The following is an 18,077-nucleotide window of genomic DNA, read 5'->3' as shown; positions in this document are numbered from 1 at the left end:
TATTAAGTGCACCCAAGCAAGTATGCAAGTTTAGACATATTTGCACCCTATAGCTTACTAGGGCAATATCATTGCTCGCTCTTTGCTGCACTTGCTTTGTATACATTTTCCTGTATCTTTCATTTTTATTATGTTTACTACTTCTGTACATACACGTTTTCCTTTGTATTTATTTTTCATGTATGTTTCATGTATTTTGTGTTATGTTATTGTATTTACACATTTGTTACTTGTACTGTATCTCATCTTTTTCTGACATTGTACTCATGCTTGTTTGTATTTTCCTGGTTATGTTATACGGCACTGGTTACGTACCCTTTGTATTTCTTGGTACCATACAATAAAAATAAATGAATGAATCATATGAGAAAATAAGTGTATTAAGTGAAAGCTTCTGACACAAATCATTAGTGCACTTAAAGTATTTGATGAACATTGCAAGATAAATGTATCTTGCAATGTTTCATCAAATACTTTAAGCACACTAATGATTTGCATCAGACACTTGCTCAATACGCTTGTTTTTTATTTTTTTTATTTTGCAATTTATTAACTGTTATTTTTACCAATCTGGCACCTTTCCTGTTGTTCAACTGAGGCAAGTGCCTTGTTTGCCTTACTCTTGTCCTGACTCTGCCAGAGAGGATCTGCATGCAGGTCCTATGAAAGTTAATGGCATAGTGTACAAAATTCTCATCCTCAAATTATAATTACTTCATGTAAAAGAAGATGAAAAATGCATGGTGTTCAAACTAATGAATACTTATTACTGATTACCTATACTCCAGTGCAATTGCATTTAGTAATTAAGTTATGTAGCAGATGCAAGATACAGCTTGGTGTAATGTTTGTTTTTTCATCTTATATATATATAATTAATATTGTTTATAATAATAATAATAATAATACTGTATATATTGTATAACTAATACTGTTTATATAAAAAGTTTTTATACAAATTGAACACACAGAAACGGTGATGCAAAACACTTAGGTTGTGTTATTGAAGATAGTGAAGATTGGAGCTGCTAAATAGTTTTATTAATATTATTGATATAAATGCATAATTGTAAATGAGAATTGAAATTCCAAAACTGCTTAACATTATCATTTAAATTTTTTTTTTTTTAATTTCAGGAGCAAGTGACAATAAATTATAATAAATTACATGCTGATCCAAAGCAAGGAAAAACATTGGATATTGGTAAGATTTGAAATTTTTTAGAATTGATTGATTTCTTTAAACATTTGTATTCTATCTTTGAATCTCTTGTTAACTGTTTTAACTTATAATTATAATGTTTAAATTATAAATACTGTTTTTGACTGAACAAAATTTATCTAATTTAAAAATGTAATATGCTTTTATCATTTATAAATCAATTTTATGTTTAATTTAAAACATAATGATATATATTTAAGTTATTAATGAGAATTTAGTATTAACATAAACTTACATTGAAAATTTGCTATTGTTCATAATACATAATTAAATTTGTTTTCTAAAAGAAATAAAATTAGTTTTTATTTTGTAACATTATGTGCATTTACTTTTTTTTTATACACATGAGATACTATTTTTGCATTAATTTATTTGCTTAGTTTTAAAATATTATTGTATCTAAATAAATAAATTTGTCCAAAATGAGATTTAAAGTTATTGAATATGATATACAGTAGAGCCTCGATAAGTGGAACCAATTGGGGACTGGGGTCCTTCCAGTTAATGATTTGTTCCAGTTTCCGACTTTGTACGAAAAAATACATTAACCTGTCCGATGTTCAAATTTTTCTCTGTTGCGTATCGCTTCCTGTTGAATTTTTCTTTGTTGCGTGTCGCTTCGTGTTGAATTTTCGTCGATTTTAAGTCTAACGAAAATTTTTATAATAATCATCGAGGCTATCGTATCGTTAAAAATTATTTCTGCATTTTGTACAAACAAAATAAATATATTAAAGAATATAAAAAACATGAAAATTATACTTTAGAAGTAAATTTAGTATCAAAAACATTTGATTCAGCACGACACAGTCCGACTGAAAATCGTTCCACTTTCCGGCCATTCCACTTACCGACGCTCCACTTATCGACGCTCTACTGTAATAAGAAAAAAATATCTTATTGAACTTTGCCACAACATTTGTTTTAATTTTAAATTTTTTTACAAACTTAAAAAGAGAAAAAATAATCTAAAGTTTTTATATATTGTACTGTACATCCAATATAATTATATCTTTAAATATACTGTAATGAGTACTTCTAGAATTAATGACAAAATTATTTTATATAATTTCTTAATGCATGTTTTGATATCTCATTATAATAATAATTTTCTCTTTAAAGTTTTGAAAACTGTTAAGCATCGCATTGTTGAAAATATGAGTTCTACTACTGCAGATGCTCTTGGTTTAAGCAGAGCAATTTTGTGTAATGGTAAGAATATGCATGTTTTTATTTAATATTACTGTATAATTAGGGCTTAGACTTTTGTTACAACAAGGTTTTCTTGCTGATATGTAGGAAAGTCAAACTTTGGTATTTGACTTTCCCATTGATTTCTGAAGTGAATGACAATTTCATGTAACATATTTTTCCATATTTTGCCATATCCTCATATTTTCAAAATTTTCATTATTTTTGGCAATCAACTTATATTAAACTTAAATTATTTATTGTATTTACTTGCATATAAGATAAGGTTTTTATCCATTTTTTACTGCTTCAAAAACCTATATGTGTCCTATACCGGTCGTCCTATATGTGTGAGCAAAGGATTCATTTTGTTTTTGTATAATTTTTGTAAACTGTGTATTTGCATTTTTTCCAGATTCTCACTTTTTGGTGTTTAAAAACAAAAGTATTTTATTTGGATCGTTTGAATTGTTCTTGTGTATTGTCAGGAGTAAAGATGAATAACAATAGGAAAAGCAAAGCTTTTGAATTGAATTCCAAAATTACACGGGAGTCCAATATAAGTTTTAATTCATTCCCATGTGAAAACAGATGATTATTTGGAAATCAGAATTTGAAGAAACTCGTAAGTGTAATTGACAAAGAGTGAATTCAACTGTTAAGTATTGGCAAAAAAGATTCCCGATTGTCCAGCTTTACGTGAACAAATTATGTTGTCGATTTTACAAGATTTTTCCATAAAGTTTAAAATGCCAGTAATTTTCATGGGACAATGTGTGCATTTACATGCATTTGATATTTTATTTGTAATTAAATGTAATAAAATTAGAAGTTTTTTAATAAATCTAATTTTCTTTATTTTGATCTTTAAAGTCACACCTTGTCCTATATGCGAGATCGTCTTATATTCGAGTAAATATGGTATTTTAATTTAAAATTGGTGTATTTATTAACTATTTTGGAAAAAAAGTTCAATTTGGATTAGGACCCAAACATGTAATGCTGCTTACCATGCAGGTGCTTTATCAAATTATACTACCCAGATTTCCATCTGACTTTTGCTTTCAGGTTAATTAATTTAAGAGATATAACCAAACATGTCACTTGCCACAATGAGAAGGGTGACTTTATATCCATGACCATGACTTCAGCCAGTTAAACTTTCATACCAGCAGGTGGGGGTGAAAATATAGTAATTAACTAGATTGTATGCCTGAAGTTCATTTCATTATAGTTGTAATTTGGGCTTGGTTGTTTATATAAATTAATTTACGGTTAAATGTTTAATTATATGTAAATTTTAGAATAATCAGAATAGTTTTTAAATTGTAATATAGATACTGACCTACAGAAAAATGTATTAATTTGATATCTGAGATAATAAGTGTAATAAAAATTTCATATTATCAGTAAAGATTCAGAAACTATGTAGTTACTACTAGGAATCAAATGTTTTTGTTTTTGAAATGATTATAAAACTTTATTTTTTATTAATATTGATAGGCTTTCTTTCATCATTATCATTTGATCATGGATGTTTGCAGATTGTTAAGCTTTTATTCAATGAAAATAAAATATTGTTTGTTAAAAAATGGCCAACTGTAATTCACATAGTAAAAAAAATTATTTTCAAGAATACAAAAAAGTTTTGTCTTCATAATCTGTTGTTTCACAATCACCGTTGAAAAACTAAAAGAACAAAAATCTTTATTATACAGAGAATCTTTATAATTATACAGTCATCTCTGTATAATGTTTATTATTAGACAAAACTGAATGAAAATTTTTTATATAAGCATGTTGTTAAGTATGTTAATTGCTTAAAATAATTTAAGAAATATCTTAAATAGAATGTTAGGTTTTTTCCTATACAGTATCAAGAATTTTTTCCAAGTTTTAATTAGTTTTAAAATATTAACAAATACTTTATTTTTTTAGATAATTTAGTTAAGAAATTAGAAGAATTAGAAAGAAATGAACATTTATACAAAGGACTTGCAACCCATACTAAACAAATGTTAAAGAAGTTTTATGATATGTGTGAAGTTTATAGAGGTGAAGTAAATGCTTTTAATTAAGTTTTATTGTGTGTAGATTGTTTGTTAAATGTACATTAAGTTTTATTTTTTAATATATTAGTTATGAAAATTATTTATAATGAGATATATTAAGTGTTATTATTTTACACAATAGTTTATCTGTTGTGTTCTTTATTCACGCAATCAAGGCCTGCTCTAGGGGCGGACAACCCGGACATTTGTCCAGGGCAGCATTTTGGTTGTGAACGTGACAAAATATTTATAAGTTAAATACTTAATTAATCAAAATTTATATTTGTTGATTTTTTTTCTGTGGCTAAAATTACCATGCAATTTACATTTCGTATTTATTATTTTTGCCTAAAAGCTAAGAAAAATGTTTGCATTCCATGATTCTGAAGAAAACAACCATAAAAGAGGGCTTTTGGGCCAAAAGGAAAGCATAAGCAACAATGTTAAATTTTGACTGTACTACGAGGTACATACAAATACTTATGTATATTTCATTGACTTGCTTAAATTAAAAGAAAAGGTACAATGACTTGTATCTACAATATATCTATATATATCTACAGTATATGTAGTACAATGTATCTACAATATATCTATAGTGATGTTTAATGAAACTGCATCACTTTCATTTTTAATCTTATTTACATTTTTTAAACTATTTTATTATTAAAAATTATTATTATTATATATATTAAAAGTTACTTACAAAAGAAGTGGATACAACTACATTCTGTGAAGCATGGACAAAATAAGACATCTGATGTAATCTAATGACAAATTGTGCTAAAAGACGAATGCTTACTGAAATTCTTTCTTCCTCGGAAAACCTTGACAATCCAGTGTTGTGTGTTTATACAACTGCTAACGTTTTCAACCCCATAATATTCCATCTTATCTTCCAATTCCACGATTTCAAAAATTGGAATAGAATTCGCTTCAGTTTCTTGGTTCCATTAACTGGCATTTGAAACTACCTTTGTGCTGTGCCTGAAGAAGACCCCGACGGGGTTGAAAACATTAGCAGTTGTATAAACACCCAACACTGGATTGTCAAGGTTTTCCGAGGAAGAAACAATTATAATTCATCCCGTTTACAGTAGGAAGTATAGTTGCGTACTGAAATTGGTAGTGTGTGCTGCTTCTTATCTGTAACAGTTGTTTCCATTTAGTTGTAACAGTTTTCAATAGGGTTTAAGTCTGGAATGTTTCCAGGCCATTTGAGGCCATGTAAACCTCTCCTTGTAATATATTGCTAGAACTAATAAAATTATCTAAACAGATAACAACATTACAAAAATGCAGTAAAATAACAATATTGAACTATTTGTAGGAAAAAGTTATTGGTACTTACTGAGTCTGCTCCATCCCACAGATTGTGTTTTGACTCATATGAAAAATAGCTTTCTTTCACTGTCCATATCTATAAATGAAGTTTTTAATTTTATATCAATAAATTTTAATGTAATTTAATTTGAATTATTAGATTTTTGGGTTTAAAATTGAAGTATTTATGTGTTTTCTTGTTTAATTGTTTTAGCTTTTGGTGAAGTATTTGCTGAAATAGGTGTTAGAGAACCTCAACCATCAGCAAGCGAAGCATTTAGCAAATTTGCTAAAGCGCATAGAAATATGGAAAAACATGGAATTAAAATGTTAAGAACTGTTCGACCAGTAAGACAAAATTAAAAATTATAGTAAAGGAATCTTTTCCTGAGTGAGTTAATTTTAATTTCACTATTTAGATGCTAACTGATTTGGCAACTTACATTACCAAAGCAGTTCCTGATACAAAACTCACCATTAAAAAATATGCAGATGCTAAATTTGAATATTTGGTTAGTAGTTTGTTTATATTTCCATTATTATTCATTATTAGATTTATGAAAAATAGAAATAATTAAATAATTTTTTTTTTTAGTCTTATTGCCTTAAAGTTAAGGAAATGGATGATGAAGAGTATACATATCAAGCATTACAAGAACCATTATATCGGGTAGAAACTGGCAATTATGAGTATAGGTATTACATTATAATTATTTTAATTTAATCAAGAAAATTATTAATAAAATATTAATTAAATTTGATTAAAACATTTTTTAATGTGAAAGTAGAATTTTTATATTTGCTAGTGATAACAGACATTTTAAAAAATAATTTTAAACATAAAATTAAAAAAAACATTTTAAAGAGTATTTATAATTAACAATTTAAAATAGTTTTTTTCTTTAAAAACTTAAATTATTTCTGTTAAATAATAATTGCATATTATCTTTTTTATATTTCTAAATAAAATATTTTTGCAAAAAATAAAGAATTTATATTACAGAAGAATGCTGTATATTATGAAAATAAAAAAATAAATTGTATTATACTAAATAATAATTAAAAGAAAATCAGTTTTTTTTCCTTTTTATCTGAAAATTTAATAAAAAATAATTTAAGAATTAATTACTTTCATGGAGAAAGAATTAGCCTTGGAGCTAATTATCTTTTCCTATTTCAGCAATGTTGAAATAAATGTTTTTAATTTTTACTTTGAAATCATATATTTTTAATTATTCTCATAAAAATATTTCTTCTATAAAATATTTTTAATTTTTTTGTTTGAAGATATTAAAATTTTTTCTTCTAACAAAAAAATTACTTTGAATAATCTTGAAACAATATTTTACGTCATTTCAATGATTTGAAATATTGAATGTGGTTTAATAGATAATTTTTTATAATGTATGTAATAATATATTTTATAACAAAATTTTTTTAAATACTGCTTTTGCAGATTATATTTTCAAATATTAATAAATCATTGCTTAATTTTTATTATATGATGGAAAACATTTTAAAATATAACTCAAGTTCTGTTGGACATCCATTATATTACTAAACATATACATTTTCTTTTAAAACAGAATAGTTTCATTTACCTTTACTACTATTTACATATTTATTTTCTTAATGTTTTCTTTTCTTTTAAGGTTTTAAAAATTGTATTTAAACAATCAACTACATTGATAAAGAGTCTAGTATTTGAAGATAGAATTCAGAAAATTTTTAAAATAATTTGAAGCTATTTACCATTATTAATTGAAAAAATGAATACCTAGCTTTTTATTTTGTTTCAGGAAATAATAATTTTCTCTGAGAAAAAAAATGTTTTTAATAATTTATTCTTTCTATAATAGTTTTTAATAATTTAATAATGCTTTCGAATCATTTTAAAATGAAAATTTTAAGATTTTAAATGTCAAGTTTGTTAAATATTACTTAATGTATTGAAATAGATTGATCATTGTAGAAATTTAGTTTAAAAACTATTTTAAAATTTTTTATAATGCAAAAAGTTTTGCTTTAAATTTGTTTACAAAAGAAAATTAAAAAATTTAAAACTGAATTTATCATTAGCATTATTGTTTCAAAACTCTGAAGTTTTTTATATGGATTAGAGGAGTTATGTAAATTAACTTATTGTTAAACTCCTGAAAAGTCTCTTTATGTTTTGAAAATCTCTTAAAAAATAAGATATAAATTTAAATAATTTGATATATTTGAGTAAAAGCTCTTTAAAAAGTTTATTTATTATCAAATGAATAAATATTTAAATAAAATATATATATTATTGAAATTTTGTGTCTGGTGGCAAAAAATGAAGATACAAAATTATTAAAATATATTAAATATTTTTAAAAATGAAAGCTATTATTTTTAAAAAAAATTTTAATAAAAATTAAATATACTACTAATATTTTAATATATTTGTAGATTAATTTTACGATGTCGACAAGATGCCCGAAGCAGATTTGCTAAACTTCGCTCTGATGTTTTAATTAAATTAGAACTTTTAGATCAAAAACATGGTAAGACATTCTGTAAATATTTAAAATAAATTCTATCAATTATTATTTTGCATATTGCTAAATTTTAAAAATATTGTAATCCTTGTTTTAAAATAGAGATTTGTTGATAATAATTTGTTCAAGTTTTGCTAAAACCGAATTAATTTTCTTATTTTACTAAACAGCTAAAGATCATTTGATTTTAAAATTAGTTAATGTTTGTTCTAGTCTATATACTAGCAAAATATGACCTATTTTAACCTTTAACCGGTGCATACAAAGTTTAATCATCCAAAACAAACATTTTCCTATTTCCTTCTGGGTTCTTCTTCAGGTAAATTAGCTGGATCAAACTCTAATATGAAAATTTGAACTAAGCTGAACAATGTTATGTTTTGAATGTCTGATTCGTTTGCGTATTCTGTCATGTGACGTGTTCGAAAGTGTTTGAATTTAACCATCAACCTCCAAACAGTAGTGAATGTTAGGTCAAAATACATAAAATACATGTGTGAGAGATGAATCATCGATAATAATCTCACACGTTCCCAAGTTTTTTCTTTACCAAAAAAATTAAGAGTAGAATGCTATCTCTCCATATCTAGTAATGCCTGCTATGCCATGGAAAGGCCAATCTCGTCCCTTGTATTAATGCATGTGGATGTGCTATAAGCCTTAAAAATTTCCATTTCTTCTAACCATTTTAGGTAGTCAGTGTGTGGTGTGGTAACAATTAATTGTGCTCTTGTGAAGTCTGCACAATTTTGGGGTCGGTGGCATAAGTGGAGAGTGAGGTGATACATCTATTGCATTGTATATTGGAGATGTGCTCCTTTAACCTAACCCCCAATGAATGTTTAGTCGATCCTATGTATATCGAATGTCTATTAAACCGGTTATCCCTAAGCGGGACACTATAGATGCCTAGTAGTCTCTCCATACTGGATTGGTCTTTTCTGTTACGTAAGATGTCTAACAGAGTAAGGCATCTCCTGTAGGCAAGGGTAACATTACGTTTCTTTGCGATGGTACTGTATAAAGACCTCAAGAGGAGGTTGAAAAAAAGAGGTATCCTCACAATATCTATCCTCTGGTTACTGCTTTGTGGTACTGCAGAAATATACTAAATAACAGTGAAATATATTATCAGTTAACATAAAGTTTTGAAATGTATTGTCACTGTTATCTGAACTTTATAGTGGTTGTAAACCTTTAGTTTTAATATCTAAGTAACAATTTTAGAAATAATAATTATTGACTTTAGAGTATATTATGATCCTTCCTAAATAAAATTTAAATATTTTTGAACTAGAGTAGATATCAATGATGAGTACAAACTGCAAATGAATTAATTGGAAATAATAATTTTAATTTATTTGAGCCATTTATTTTGAAAGTGGGGCAAGCTCATTTTTGAAAAAATGAAGATTATGATAACAGTAGATAGAATTTAATATGATCTTTATATCTGTAAACAATCTATAGTCAAAATAATTCAGAATCCTTAATATTTTGACAATAGAAGTTTTGATGATTACTGGTATTGCAAACATGTTTATTTTGAAAATGGTGCAAGTCTATCTTGGATCAAAATTATTATGCTAACCAGATATTTTTACTGTATAATTTAGCTTAAGTAAAATTTAGCAATACTGGCAACACTATGAAAACTTCAAAATTGTGTAATATTTGGGTATTTCTTATTCAATTCAAATAGTGTACATATAGTGGTATAAAAGTTATTTAAAATTCTTGATTTTTACCATAATGAGAAAGATCAAGTATAAATTTTAAAATTATCTTTTTTGTATAAAAAAAATTAGTTCATTTACATACATCAGAAAAATATAAGGATATGATAGATTTATTACTATGTATACCTCCTATTTATTGTAAATACTTTAAAATAATAAACCCTAGATAAAACTGAAAATATAAAGTAATAAATAGATAATTTCAATTAAAATGACTAATGGTATTTTTTTTTTTAACAATTAAAAATTATAAGAAATTAAGTCATCTTCCTTTCTGTCATGTTCTATTACCAGGAACAAAAACGGTCTTCCTGCATGGACACATGCTTTTATTAGATGCTATGCCTCTGCCTTTTGTTCCTGATGATTGGATGTAATGAAAAGGAAGTCTACTCAGCTTCAAATTTTTAATTTTTTAATAGATAATTATATAATTTTCTATAATTATAGATATATCACTATTGATAGTATTAAACAATTTAAACTGATTATTTGAATTTTTAAAAATTTTCAAAAGGAATATGAAAAAATTTGAATATGCAATCTTTACACACACTGTCAATTACAATATTTAGTATTTTCAGTTAAAAATTTTCTAAATGTTGTTATTTATATATTACATTGTTATTATGAGCTAGAAACACATGAAAGTTATACATGGTGTCTATAATTAAAATATATTACTTTAGATCACTCTGGAGATAGAACTCTTAGAGCTAGATCAATAAAATTTTAATAGGCATGTTTATCTCGATACACGAAAACTATTGACAGAATATCAAAAGTAGTTACAATTTCAGCTGCTAGAGAACTGTAATGGTGCAACTATTGCAGCAACATTACAATAACAGTAGTGCTATAAAGACATGCTGCAAACTTTTGTATTTTCTAAACTACAGCAGAGAGGATGTTTGAGTGACATCACATATATACAAGATGGTTCAAGACTCCATACTGCAGCCAATGTGAGAGACATACTATATAACACATGTAGCAATGAAAAGGTGATCAGTTAGTCTTTTCAAATGCATTGGCCTGTTCATTTTTTGTCCAATCTCACACCTTGCCACTTCTGGTTATGGGGCTATTTCAAAAGCTGGGTTTTTACAGGTGAAGTTGTATATTGTCAGAACTAAAAAGGCAAATAGAAAGAAAAAAGCAAATCTCATTATTCCTGTGAGGTCCCAAGCCTGGTCTGAACTCTTGGAAATTTGCTCCCCAAGAAAAATTGGATATTAGAAATTAAATGCAGGGGTTATAAAATATTTTGTTTCAAATGTTTACTGTTGGAATTTCAAGTGACGTATACTTCAGAATACAGTACAGCATAGATTATCCAAATCAATTGGGGACTAGGGTTGTTCGGAAAATCGATTATGTACGAAAAAATACATTATTGATACAGTATATTAGTATATCCCATGTTGAAATTTTTCTCTGTTGCGTTGAATTTTCGCCAATGTTAAGCCTAACGAAAATTTTTATAATTATAATCGAGGCTATTGTATCATTAAAAATTATTTCTTTATTTTGTACAAACAAAATAAATATATTGAAAAATATAAAAACAAAAAAAAAAATTATATTTTAGAAGTTAATCTAGTATCAAAAACATTCAATTCAGCACGATACAGTCTGACTGGAACCGATGTTTTGATTGATAGGTGTTCGGATAATTGATGCTCTACTGTACTTGCTTTTGAGAGTGAATATGCACCCCTGATTTAAAGTGTGAAATCCTACAATCAGCAAACATTTGTGGTTGGGATTGGAATTTGGTGTCAAATTAAATATCACCTTTAACCTTCCCCACAGTCCAAGTTGGTCCTGAATTACTCTTGGAAACAAGTAAGAGATCAATCGAGAAGTGAGGGGGTGGGGAGCCAAAATTAATTGGGATGATTGTTGAGGGACCAACCCCATTTAAAAGCCCTTATCTCAAGAACAAGGACTTTTAAAGGAACTCGCTTGATCCCTCTTCATCAGTCTTCTTAATCAGTTATGAAGCACTGTTCTCCCTCTGAACTCACAATATGCCAAACTCTGTTCATCCTATTACTACTATAGATGGTTGGATCACTGCCATATTGCTTTGACTATTGTAGGCAACTCCTCATTGATCCACAAACCATGGATAAGTGTGCTCCCAGTCAACAGGATCAACTGTTTGTTGCCTTGAAAATTTTTGACATTCTATTATTCCCAACAGGCACATCAGGCCTCTGACTTGATAAAGACTCATCTCTAAACTTGGCTTGTGAAATCCAAGGAGAATTCAGGAAAATTATATAAGAACCTCTCTTTCAAATAAGCAGTCTTGCAAGCAACTAAAGTTCCCTGAGTGCCATAAAACACCTACATGATAAATTTCATTGATTGTGCCATCCAACCAGCCAACACTCTCCCTGGAGGAATTTTGGCTATTTCACAGAACATTTGATATTTGACCATGACAACCATTGCAGGACCTCACATTCCTGACATGTTACATTTGGCTGTTGCTAATGTGATAATTTGATTGTAATATGTGACTAAGAATGACAGAAAGCATGTTGAACAGTTTTTGTTGCTGCTGTGACAGTAGCACCATTTAGATACTGTAAAGTATTGGCTTGTAAACAGAAAGGGAACAAAGGAGGCACCGACCTCACTAATTGGATTCAAGGGTGGTCTGGTTGTAGACCACTTGCCAGGTGGTAAACACATGGCAGTAAACAAGATGGTGACCACCCACATTGGAGCTGGCAGACGTGAAGGTAAGTTTTACCTTCATCCGGTGAAAGCTGTTTGCAAGGAAGATCTGTAATTGGTCAGAAGTTCCCATCCAAAAAGTCCTTAAATTGGAGAGTAGGTGGGATAGAAGTGGAGAAAGGAGTCAGGACTCAATGCATACAAGTCTCAGATGCTTGGAAAGCCTGCTGAGGTTAGAGAGAAAGAGAGAGAGAGAGCATACTCCTCTGCTGAATATCTTGGATGGGTAAATGCTGAGACTGGACAAACTGTGCTGGTAGAGCCAATCCATCAATTGACTGAGATCCCCATGGACTTAATTTCTCAAAGGCCAAACTAGAACGTGAGGCACCATGCTTCATGTATCCTGTGTTTACTGTGTTTTCCAACTTGTATAGTCTATATATATTTTGTAAATAAAGTGTACAAACTGACTATCTCAAGTGTGGAGGTGTGCTTCCACCAAAACTATACCAGAACAATTTCAAGTCGTGTTTAATCTGACAAATCACTCAAGGAGACAGAGTTTAGGGAGGAAACTTCACTGATACATAGTAGTGAAAATTGTAACTATTTTTGAAACTTTGTCTATATTGAAAAATATGCCTACAAAATTTTATTGACCTATCTCTAAATGTTTTGTCTCCAGAGTGGTCTACTTGGTATACTTTAATTATAGACATCCTGTATTTATATTTGCATTATTGCTCATAGCTAGGCTTAAACCACAATGTATTTAGCAGCATTGTAGAGAAATGAAGAATGATACTGATCTGTGTAAGATCATAAGTAATTTATGATGGAGATTGGATTCAACTGAAATCAGATTACTATAATTCATAATAGATTTATGGATGCATATCTTCCCATATCACTGTTTTATCTAACATTACTAAATTGACTGAGAAGAGTTTATTTTATTTACAGATTCTCAAAAAGTTAGTAAGCAGTAATATATGCTCATTTGTAATGATATATAGTGCTAATCATGTCAGACATGTAATTATAGATCAACTAAATTCATATGAATAATTTACTTGAAAATATATTATTTAATATATTGATTATTATAATTAAAGTACTCGTATTCAATGTTGTATAGAGAGATATTTAACAGGCTGAATGCAACCAAATCTGATAGGTAACATTTTGGGACATGCAAAAAACATTTCTGTAAAAAAAGAAAAAAATTAATATCAAAACTCATCACTATGCTGTTTCTATATTGTCAAATTATTTTATTACTAATAAATTATAAACGTGATTGCATTAGTTTAGTTAAATAATATAAAATTTTATATATTGAGTAATCAAGTATACTAAAAACTTTGTTATATGATATTTGATTGCAAAAAAACTTCAGTAACTGATTTCGAAATTTTCAATTATTACAGATTACCGGTATCTTATAAGTTTGTTATATTTTTAAACTACTCAAATTATTGTATTTATTACATAGAAATTTTGAGTGATTTCTAGATAGCTATTTAGAATTTTATACATTTTCATTATTTTGCAATCTTTACTAATGTTGAATAGCAAAGTTTTTGTTACATATTATTTGCACCAACATTGTCAGTTAATTATTGAAATTAATCCATTTAATTTTCAGTTCAGGATATAGTATTTCAATTACAAAGGCTTGTATCAGCTCTTGCACAATATCATACAGAATGTCATACTGTTATGAAAGCGACTAATATTTTTCCAATTGAAGTGGATCTATCCAAAAGCACATTCCATTATTCCGATCCGGCAAACAGTGCTTATCACGATTTAGAAGACGAGGATGATGACGACGAGCTTTTGACGGCCGAAGAAGTGAAAGAAAATGAACCGAATTTACTTGGGGATTAAAATATTCTTCTGGGAATCAATTTGTTTAAAATGTTTGTTACTTTAGTATTATATTTTTTTGTGATAAGTTTAAAAACTAATTTAAATAAAACTAGTCATTCCTAATGTTAATTTCCACATTATTCTAGTCACGTTTCCTTATATTTATATATAACATTTTACTATTGAATTAAATAAACAATAGTTGTTTTTACTTTGAATTTTATTGAAATAATCAAATTATTTTGAAATATGTAAAATTTCTTTGAATAAAAATTTTTCCTTTGTTAAGAAATTATTATTTAACTTTTTCATTCTTTATTTTAGCTTACGTTTAAAGATAGATATTTTATTAAATAGAAAAATGAAAATCATTTTATAAGCATGAATTTAGGTTGGGTTTGATTTCAACTTTAGATACATTATAAATCAAAATATTCTAAAATTCGAATTATAAATCAGAAACCGTCCGTATAATTTCCAAACTATTTGAATGTTGCATCAAAATATAATTCGAAAAATAAGTCAATTAAAATTACACGTCCAGATGTGACTCGCTAGTTACTGCTTTTACGTGTAAATCCTCCAATACAGATCGGATCTCCTATAAACATCGACTATTTACTCTAAATTGCTAAATGGACGCCGGAATGAATATTGCTTGCAATGAAATTGCTATGCAATTGCTATGAAATTTCTTGCAATGCTTAAGAGAGTTCTGTTCGTGCTTTGGTAATTGTTCCGTGGTAACCCTTAAAAAATATTTTTTCTATGACTTCCGGCGCAACTGAAGTATGCGGTAAATAATTCGTGAGTGAGCGCATCTTTTTGTATTTTCTGTTTCGAACTCTACAACCGATAGGCCTTATAGCGTTGCTTTCAAATCGAACGCCATTGCCTACGCAAAAGAACACTCCAGAGAAGCATCATGGAAATTCGAAAGTGCATCCAAAGCGAATTCGTAAGCAGAGGAACAAACATGACGCTCTTAATAAGGCTATGAAGAATATGAGTGAAGCAAAGAATCTGGCAAGAGGAGGTGCAAGATCAGAGAATTAGAAGAAAAGGTTTCTGCATTTGATCTGTGAGCAGCGAGAGATGATGGACAAGGCTTTACAGTTAGACGAAAGTGATAAAGAAAACGTGGTGTTTACAGATAGCAAAAGGTGGCTAGAAAAATTCATGAAACGTAATAACTTGTGTCCAAGATACGAAAGACAGAGGTTGCGCAAAAAGATCCTATAACGCTACTCGATACGCTAGTGTGGTATATAATGACCATTTCCAACGTGCGAGAAGAAAAACGCATCAGTATCTTAGAAATCATAGATTTGGACGAAACATTTGATGCATATGAAAACATTGTTTTTTGATATGCATCTATGTATGGAAGCAACGCGATTGCAGCAACTGATAGCAATTGTGTTACTATCAAGACAACAGGTCACGAGAAATCATTTTATTATTGTTTTAGCAGCATCGCGAAAGTGGGCCTCCCTTCTGTACGAATATTTATGGATTGACATCGACATTCCATCGACCAATAAGTTTTCTATTTATTAAAATACTGTAATGAGAACTAGCAACAAGCTTCGTACGGATAGCAAATGCTTGTCAAAATAATAATCCGGCAATTTAAAAAATATTCGAAGAATCCAAAAATGACCATTATTACTGCATCTGAAATCGCAATTTAGAAATATATTTACATATTTTGTCGCGATTTTCTCATTTTTAAATTTTAACATTTTCTATTTTAGCTGGAAAACAGATACATTGGTATTGGGACGAATAGTTTTAATATGATCTGATCTTTATTTTGTATTCATTCCTGGTTATAGGACAGATGAAGTCATTACGCATCCTATATTATATTACAATAGTAGTAAATAATTATACTGCAATTACTAAACTTAATTTAAAATTTTGATTCAAAGAAATGCTTTGAATTACTTAAATTTATTGAATATTTGAATGTTTCGCGATAATAGCGAGGTTGAAGCCGAAGTTTTAAACGCGAAGACTCGTACGTCGGACGTTCAGGCCGCTTTCCTGTAAGCCTAGAAGTTTGACGATGGTGATTCAGTGGAATCACGCTCGACATTCCAAACACCATTGTCAAACTTCTAGCTTACAGGAAAGCGGCACCGAACGTCCGACGTATACGTTTACGCGTTTAAAACTTCGGCCTCAACCTCGCTAATAATTAAAATAAATTTACAATTTCATTTTAATTTCAATTGGTTAGTGTATTCCATTCACTTTTAAGTGAATGAAAGAAGCTAATAAGTCAAAATTTTAAGTTGTTCTTTAATCAAATTCGTTTATGCGTATTAATAAACTGATACATGGGTCATTATATTATTGCAACGACAGGAGGGATTCTGGATAAATTCGGTGAATTAAAGCTTAGACTGGATCGTTTCAGTCTTGATACAATTGTTGCTAGAACTGCATATCAGTTGTGACACATAGCGGGCAATTTTCGAGTCATTTCAAAGAAATCGAAATAAGTGCACTATACAATAAATTATGAGTTTACAGGTATGTACAGTACTTTTACCTATTCTATTATATACTTCACAATATTTACACGTTAAACAAGGCCCTACAGATTTTATATACTTTTTTGGAAGAAGCAACTTTTCTTGGATTTCCGGTCCGAATCCATCATTAATTTTTTGTGATATGCCTAAATCCTTCATTCTGTCTAGTAATAAGATTGTAGAAATTAGCCGAGACTTCTTGCTGTCTGAGGGAATATATGAAGACACGAGTGAATGAAGTTATGTTACAAAATCAAAGTTTTGAGCGAATATTTGTTGTGTAAATATATCCACGAAATAGTGTATCGTAGAATATTATAGTCTCATTTAATTTCTGAAATATTTGATGGTGATATATGAAAGAAGAATGTATTGCACCTTCATTTATGCAGGACAATTGAATGATTGTAACATAACACCTTCATCCACTCATGTCTTCACATATATTTAAAAACGAACAGTCATTTAGTTCACACACTTCTCACTGATCGAATTCAGCAAATGAGGTTTTAAATTAAACTTCGTGACCGCTATATGTGTAGAAAACTACAAAAATTTGATAATACTGTGTTTTGAGTCGATAGAGTTAACTATTTCAGCGATTTTTTATTTGATATAAACTGGCCCCACAATACACAGAAAACGTTTTCCGGATTTGAAGTAATCAGTTCGGCTCTATTAGAAATCGGAAAACTTTTGGATGAGGCCCAGGAGGCACGAAATAAAAATGTAAAACTTTATGGCAGAGAATTTTCAAGAAAATTTGAACAAAAACCTATAAAGATATAATTGCAGACCTAGAAATTCCCATTGGTGTTCGTCTATATCAGGGCTTCTTAAACTATGGGTCGCGACCCCATTTGGGGTCGCTTAGCGAAATCTTGGGGTCACGAGATTTTAATGTAAAATATTGA

The 18,077-nt window shown here is 28.7% G+C and overlaps 1 protein-coding gene across 8 annotated transcripts in view; it reads left to right on the top strand.

The window, feature by feature from the left end:
• PICK1 (protein interacting with PRKCA 1) overlaps window positions 1–14,912 on the top strand; it is a 40,297-nt gene extending 25,385 nt beyond the window's left edge. For all 8 annotated transcript variants that reach the window (XM_067267275.1, XM_067267269.1, XM_067267268.1 and 5 more), the window contains 8 exons: window positions 1,138–1,204; window positions 2,345–2,434; window positions 4,352–4,468; window positions 6,002–6,135; window positions 6,207–6,299; window positions 6,383–6,483; window positions 8,224–8,318; window positions 14,394–14,912. In XM_067267275.1, coding sequence (XP_067123376.1) covers window positions 1,138–1,204; window positions 2,345–2,434; window positions 4,352–4,468; window positions 6,002–6,135; window positions 6,207–6,299; window positions 6,383–6,483; window positions 8,224–8,318; window positions 14,394–14,638 — 942 coding nt within the window. In that variant the 3' untranslated portion in view covers window positions 14,639–14,912. The remainder of the gene's footprint in view (window positions 1–1,137; window positions 1,205–2,344; window positions 2,435–4,351; window positions 4,469–6,001; window positions 6,136–6,206; window positions 6,300–6,382; window positions 6,484–8,223; window positions 8,319–14,393) is intronic.
• Window positions 14,913–18,077: the final 3,165 nt, after the last annotated feature.

The sequence above is a fragment of the Centruroides vittatus genome, unplaced genomic scaffold (genome assembly GCF_030686945.1).
Source record: "Centruroides vittatus isolate TY-2023 unplaced genomic scaffold, ASM3068694v2 contig_300, whole genome shotgun sequence".
Lineage (NCBI taxonomy): Eukaryota > Metazoa > Arthropoda > Arachnida > Scorpiones > Buthidae > Centruroides > Centruroides vittatus.
Note: the sequence above shows the minus strand (reverse complement) of the source record. Positions and strands in the feature narration are given on the sequence as shown.